This window comes from Adiantum capillus-veneris, chromosome 17 (genome assembly GCF_014529385.1).
Source record: "Adiantum capillus-veneris isolate H3 chromosome 17, ASM1452938v2, whole genome shotgun sequence".
Lineage (NCBI taxonomy): Eukaryota > Viridiplantae > Streptophyta > Polypodiopsida > Polypodiales > Pteridaceae > Adiantum > Adiantum capillus-veneris.
Window position 1 is genome coordinate 27,742,777 of NC_140947.1, and position 6,981 is coordinate 27,749,757.

A 6,981-nucleotide genomic window follows, 5' to 3' on the forward strand; every position below is an offset into this window, starting at 1 on the left:
GAGTTGGTCTTTTCTTCAAGGACTTCTTTGCTTCCATGGAGGGAAAACGGAGGATGAGTGCTCTTTCTTTTGAGGTTTCTCCACTGCTTCCATTTTTCTTTATGTTGCCCACTCTCCATGCCCTTGTGTGCGTCGGCTCATGAACCCTCATCAAGGCTGTGAGTTCTTTTACTTCTTCGTCCACATTGCCTTTGTCTTTAAGACTGCAAATTCTCACATGTAAAGCGCGCACCCGTCTTCTTTGCTCCTCCTCTAGTGTTTGATTAATGATAGTGGGTGTGGACGTGGGTATTATCTCCTTGCCTTTTCCTTTCTTGGCCACCTTGATCCATTTCTCGGCTTCATCCGCCTTCTGTTGAGTTTTGGTAAGAACATCCACCCAAAAAGTCGTCATTTCTTTGTGTTGCTCTTCTCTCTCTTTGATGGCCCGTACTTGCTCCTTGATCGTGTTGATTTCTTCGATTACTGAAGGTTGCAGTTCGCCCTCTTCAAGTGTGTTTCTTGATCGTGCGAGAGAGCGAGCGAGTGAGAGAGAGAGAGAAGCAACACTAAAAAGGGGGAGGGGGGGGGGGGAGGGGGGGGGAGGGGGGAGGCGATAGGCGATAGAGTTTAAAAAGGGGGTGATAGAGTTAAAATATAGGGAAAATTACCAAAATACCCCTCTAATTTGAGGAAATTCCCAAAATACCCCTCAAATTTCAAAAATTCCCAAAATACCCTTGTATCTATTTTGGTTAGAATGTTCAAGATTTTCTAATCTTCATTCGTTTTTGACAATTGAGATCCGTTTTTGAGTGCTCAGCATGTAATTTGCCACCAGTTACCATCTATTTTGGTTGGAATGTTCAAGATTTTCTAATCTTCATTCGTTTTTGACAATTAAGATCCGTTTTTGAGTGCTCAGCATGTAATTTGTCACCAGTTACCATCGCAAAAATGGCAATTATGTCTAAAAATAATGAAGCAATTCATCTCCAAAGCCTACGTAACCAACTCAAATTGTAGTTTTAGCATCTTGTACGATAGACAATCACTCTTCTTGTGAAGACCTACAGAAAAATTTATTTTTCAAGAAATTTAGTCTCACAACCAAGGGTACTTTGGGAATTTTTGAAATTTGAGGGGTATTTTGGGAATTAGAGGGGTATTTTGGTAATTTCCCCTAAAATGTATGTAAAAATGTAAAAAATGTAAAAGGTAAGGATTTGTCACACCTTTTGACAGCTTTCGCCTGCAGCACTTCTTCATAGTCTTGTGTAGTTGCTAACTCTGCCAAAAAAGGCAGATGGGTTTGCAAAGGCTTTGTTAGCGGAATGCATACGAAACAACTCAGCGCACAATTACCCTGCCCACCAAGCCTTTACTAGCGAAATGCATACGGAACAACTGAGCGCACAATTACCCTGCCCACCACTTCACTCGAGGGTCTTGAAAACGCTTATTAGCGCAATCGGGAAATGGCTATTCTCATGAGAGTGCTCGAGGACTGCATAATCTATGCTTCCAAAACTGTTCAAATACAGCAGCATTCCCCTCCATTACTTCTCAAAGAGACATTAACTTCTTTTCAGTACCACCACAGACGTGGCCATCAATATGTTGTAGCTTGTTTGCCATGTGATAAAAACCATCACACAAGTCAATGCCTTGGATAAAGTGCTCCTCTAGAAACCTGACGACCAAGCCCCAGCTATTAGTGATTGGCCCACCCCAATGGAGGCACAGCCCTAGAGCACTCTCAACTCGATGGTGGACAGACCAAATTTAATAAGGTTTCTAAACATAAAGCCTAAGAAATGGCTACTTACCCCATTCAGTCTATTTGTATCCAAGGCTCTTTAGAATTTTCTTGTGCAAGCTTCTTTCTTTCCTACAATTTCCTGCACCTTTTGCTGTTTTTGGGGTGTGTGGGGGGGGGGATTAAACTTAGTATTGCCTTCTCTCACCCACACATGCAACAGATCAACATTTCCGTATATCAATAAACAACCTGCTGGGGCATACAATTGATAGACAAACTAAGTGGCTTTAGGAAAGACAAACCTCTGTCATAGACAACCCTGCCATTAATTTTGCTCCTTGCAATACTTGGGTGTGCAAATAATTTGCAGTTGAACAATCACAGTACAAGAGACATGGTACATGGAGATTTTACAAAACTCTTTCCCTTGCTTCCAGCAAATCAATAGCATTAACTTGAGGAAAAAATTGAAGCATCCTCACCCATCTACAAGAATCCAATCTCTGAAAACCAGCTACCCGTCTTCTGACCACCGCAACATCTGGTGCGATACATATTGCTAGTAGATCGCTCTGCAGAATGCTCATTAAATTCCTGCAAGAAGTTTGTAACAAATGCAAAGATATACAAGCCAGAGCCCGTTCAAAACATTACTGCTTAGCTCAACGTTACTCTGTCGCTGTCTCCTTCGCCAAACTGAAAACTTAGCAAATTGGGCCTCTCGATCTCGTCCTGAACCTCTTTCTTTTTGGGATATGTAGATGTCCCCATGTTCAGGTCCGCAACTGCTCTTAATATAGAGCAAGCCTTTGATATGGAGGCTGGCATGGCCATACCTCCATCTAACTGAAACCCTTCATTCTCTGAAGCAAGGAGTGATTGCACATCGGGAAAAAAGAACTGCTCACAGGACTTCTTTGCTGAACGCGATCTCGGTAACTCTTGTGCCTGTTGAGAGTTGGTCTTTGGAAGAGCTTTTCCCATTTCTGATCCTTGAAGAGGTTGGCTGAAGTGCTCTTTATCGACTGTGTAAGGCTGTGGTCGTGAGTACCATGCATCCTCTTCTGCACCTTGATAGGTCTCCGAGTTCGAATTGGAATACTTCATTCTGTACTCCTCCAAAGCCTTGAATGCACTTAGCACAGAATTACCCCCCATCACCAAACTTTCTGCTTTGACCTCGAGGGAATCTTTAACATAATCATTTAAACTATTGGGGAAGTCACATGCAACTTTCTCATCAGTTTTCCCAACGGATGGATAGCCCTTGGTTCGTTCCTCTTTTACTTGCAAGTCATGTGCATCGTTTGCTTTTGCTGCAGCTCCAATTTTCTCTTTAGTTCCCAGCCTTGAGGAGAAAGATCTGGTTGTGTTGTCATTTAATTCCTTCAATGGAATCCTGCTAGGAGGCCGCCTCGTCCTGGCTGCCTGATCCTTACCCTGGTTCAAAAGAGAAAACCAGGAAGCTTTCAATGATGACCAGTTGAATATCATCATGCTTGCTCTTAAAAACCTTCTATCCAGTACTTTCGTTACTGCTTTTAATGAGCCCAACAGACATATAATGACAGACAACCCTAGGTAAAATTCTTATAACCCTAGCCCCACAAATATGCAACAGGAACTCTTTTCAAGTGCAAAAAAGTTTTCTGACCAACCAACTCATTAAGCAACATAATAATCTAGCAGCAAGAGCTAGAGAAAGGCAGAAACCGCTTGTTCTCTCTTCCCCAGCCAACGTCTTGACCAATCCCAACCCTTGCATCTCTTCTCCAGCTGCCAACTGGCCAATGCTCAATGTAGCTTGGCTAGAGCTTCATACAGTTATCTGTTTGTGCGATTGTCCAGGGCGTGGTAAAAATAGGCGAGTATGTACACTGCGAACTACGTCATTTCTCAGCCACTCTCACAAGGGCCAAACAGACCAGGATAGAGCTTGCAACCTCATAATCCTGTTCCTTGGCATAATCAAACAGGTGAGCTTGTACCTTGTATTAACTACATGTCATTTCTCAGCCACTCTCACAAGGTCCACACAACATGCTGACAAGAGCTTATAAAACCATGATAAATAAGAGATGGAAGACCCACCACGAGATCAAATTGACTTGCCACCGTGGTGTCTGAGTTAATAGAGACATCTGCCATGCGGTCAGTGTTCCTTGTTGAAGTAGCCATGCCATTACAAGTCCTCCTGAGGGGTGACTTCTCTTTCCTCTTGCCATTCCTGTTATTGCTGCTGGTTGTGAGGTTCTCAGACTCATGCACTGCTATACTCAAACTCCTTTGAGCAGAAACCTTTCCTCCCTTGGCTATGGAAGAAGGCTCCTGATTAGAAGATTTGTGTAAAGACAAATTCTCCTTGCTGGGTGTTGATGGCCTTTTCACATTAAGCCTGCCTCCCTCAAAAGATGATGATGACATAGATGAAGGAACCACAATAGGAGTCTTCTTGGGCGGAGAAGGCCTCCGAATGATTTCTGCAGAAAACTCGGATACAGTCTCTCTGCTGGAAGATCGTTTGTGGGCAGATGGATCAGCAACGGGATCTGGAATGTATTCTTTGCTATGAGATTGCTTATGCAAGGCTCGAGACTTCATGGAATCATGTCGCTCAGCCGCCTGAAGACCTGCTCTGTTCGGGCTTGAAACCTTGCCTGAAGAGCTGCGAATGAGGCGTGGGGGGCCATCTGGAGCAGCACCTGAGTGGTCTTTAATGCTGGGTGATCTTTTCAACGGAGAGGAAGGTCGAGCCCTTGCTCTAGAAAGCTCGACAGGCGACAGATCTCGAGATAGTGAGTTAGTCCTGCTGGGTGCAGTTTTATTTGTAAGGGGCGGAGCGTCTGCAACCAGCAGTTTGCTTCCATTAATCAAATCCTTCGTTTTGATTTCTTCTTTCATCTTTCTGGACGTTCTCTGCCCCAAATCCTTACTCATTGTATCAGCGGTCTCCCTGCTTGCTAGCATTAGGGTGTCTCTGCTTGAAGAGTTTTTGCACTTACTTGCATCATCCCCTGCACTCTCATTACCCCGCATAGTCAAAGTGTCATCTTCTTTGTTGATGCAAGCCTGTGATAGCCATTGCTTTCTTGCCAAGGAGGGGAACTTGCAATCATCTTCTTCGGTTCTGTGCAAGGATGTCGATTTTTTCATTCCTGCTGGTGATGCAGGCATTTTGAGCAAAAGAGCTTTACATGGTGATGAGGGTCTCCTGAGAGAATTGACAGGAAACTCACCACTGTGCTTCCTCATGGGGGTTTGTGCTGTGAGAGGCAAGGTAACAGTATCTGGAGACAAGGAAGGAGATGGATAAGCCTTTTGGGCAGATGGTGAAGTTGTCAGACGCTGTGGCTCTCGAGATTCTGCTGTTTCAGTCAAGGATGAGACTGATGGAGCGGGTAATGGCTGCTGCTGAATTGCCTCTGTAATTGATAAACGAGGACTAGCAGCTCTAGCATTCCTCGATGGAGCTGCTTCTTCTTCTTCCTCTTCTTCAGCTTCTTCTCCAGAAGTTTTCCATGGCTTCTTCTCATGCACAGGTGTATCCCTTTCCACACAATGTGCTTCTTTTCTCTTCTTCTTCTTATTCCCCTTGGATGAGGGCTTGCTGAGACAGGAGCCCATGGATAGGTGGGCTCTCAAGTTCAAAGGAGCTGCTAGAAAGGAGCTGATGAGCTCAATAACAATCTGTGAAGTAGAAGATGTCTGGCAATCTCCATGGATAGGACGCTGCACAAGTGCAAATTCAGATCAGAAGCTCAAAGGGACGTGGGGACGTGGCTATGGGCGCACATTCAGTGCCTGACGAAAATGGATCTGAAGCGGATTCCTCAGAAAACGAGAGTGATCCCGTAGCACCACACTAGGTTCGGTTGGATTACATGAATGAAGACGATTAGTTGTTACTCTGTGTGTGTGTGTGTGTGTGTGTGTGTGTGTGTGTGTGTGTTCCATCAATGGCGTAAAGGAAACAAGCACTTTTCAATATGTGTAAACCGTCCTACTAGATGCAGGAGCGGTCTCTCAACTTCTGCTCCGTCTGGGTGGGCACCGCCATTATGTCAGAGGAGGAGATGAAGAAAATTCACTGGAAAGACAGCATTATATTAGTGTTTTGTTCACTAGAAAGGACAGAAGTCTGCACAAGTTTTACAAATAGTTTAGAGGAAAGCTGAGGGAGAAGTACCCAAAAGCTTCTTTTTGCTCTGCTGCTGCCTGCATGGCTTGTCTCGTGCACCCACAATTTGAAATTTGAATCTTCTTCTCCTCGTCCTCCTTTGGGAGTCCTCTGCTCATCTCTCTCTCTCCACACACACCACGGAGAGTTACTCTCTCTCTCTCACACACGCACAATTCAAAACCCTCCCTTTCACTCTTTTCCGTTTTTCCCCTAAAAAGAATAAATGTAGACATTGATGAATCATGATTGTGAGAATGCTTGCTTTGCTATAGCTAATGCTACAGGCTACAGCAAACAAGGCCTTTGTGTAATCTTGGATCTTAGACAACTTCTATTGGATTAAGGTATGTTTCCCATGTTTGAAATGCGGTAGTAAAGCTTTCGTAACCTAGATTGCTCGCTTGCCGCTGTAAAATTGAGTCGTCCTTCCCTTTTTTTTGGGTCATGCTCACAATTGGGAGTGGAGATGTTACACTAACTCAGAAAAGAATATACAATTAACTTCTAGCACTACATGTGCCTTGAGGCGGCATTTTTTCCATCTGGGGGTTTGTACAAATACGCACTAGGAGTTTGACAAAGAGTTGTTGAATATTACCACCCGAGTAGCCGATGCAACTAAGTGCATGTTTCCGTTCTTCGACATTAGCGGTTGCCCCTCTTTTTGATCTTGCAACATAAACGAGGTCAGTGCTCTCACTCACAATATCATTGAACTGAGCCACAACATATTTTTCCTAAAGACGTGAAAGTTCCTGGCTTTCCATATCTGTTTTAGACAAAAATATTTAGTGATTTGGGTGCAAACTAAAGTGGCTTGGTTTTGCGATCTTCTCCCTCAGAGGACCAGGGCGTTTGTATAGAAGATAGTCTTCTAGGTCTTCTGCACCCATTTGCATATTTTTACGGCCAGACCCTACATGGTGCGGTAGTTTTTGAATAGGCTATTATGTAACCACAGCAAGTGTTAGTGCCAATCCCTCAAGTGCAAATCTTATTTCCAATTGGGAGGGCTCCCCATACCACCTTTTGTAGTTACTCAAATTATGTTGAATTACTA

The 6,981-nt window shown here is 44.0% G+C and overlaps 1 protein-coding gene across 1 annotated transcript; it reads right to left on the reverse strand.

Moving 5' to 3' along the window:
• Window positions 1-2,010: 2,010 nt before the first annotated feature.
• LOC147436971 (uncharacterized) lies at window positions 2,011-6,080 on the reverse strand. Its single transcript, XM_086486365.1, has 3 exons — window positions 5,928-6,080; window positions 3,833-5,828; window positions 2,011-3,181 (listed from the first exon to the last, which is right to left on the reverse strand). Exons 2-3 carry the CDS (start codon window positions 5,363-5,365, stop codon window positions 2,399-2,401), a joined length of 2,316 nt encoding a protein of 771 aa, XP_086342491.1. The 5' UTR covers window positions 5,366-5,828; window positions 5,928-6,080; the 3' UTR covers window positions 2,011-2,398.
• Between the last annotated feature and the right edge of the window lie 901 nt (window positions 6,081-6,981).

Bases quoted from the DNA above. Each gene is read 5' to 3' on its own strand.
- LOC147436971 (XM_086486365.1), bottom strand. From the start codon at position 5,365: ATGGGCTCCTGTCTCAGCAAGCCCTCATCCAAGGGGAATAAGAAGAAG. The intron at 3,182-3,832 runs GTGGGTCTTCCA...CTTTTGAACCAG, and splicing joins CAAGTCAATTTGATCTCGTG to GGTAAGGATCAGGCAGCCAG.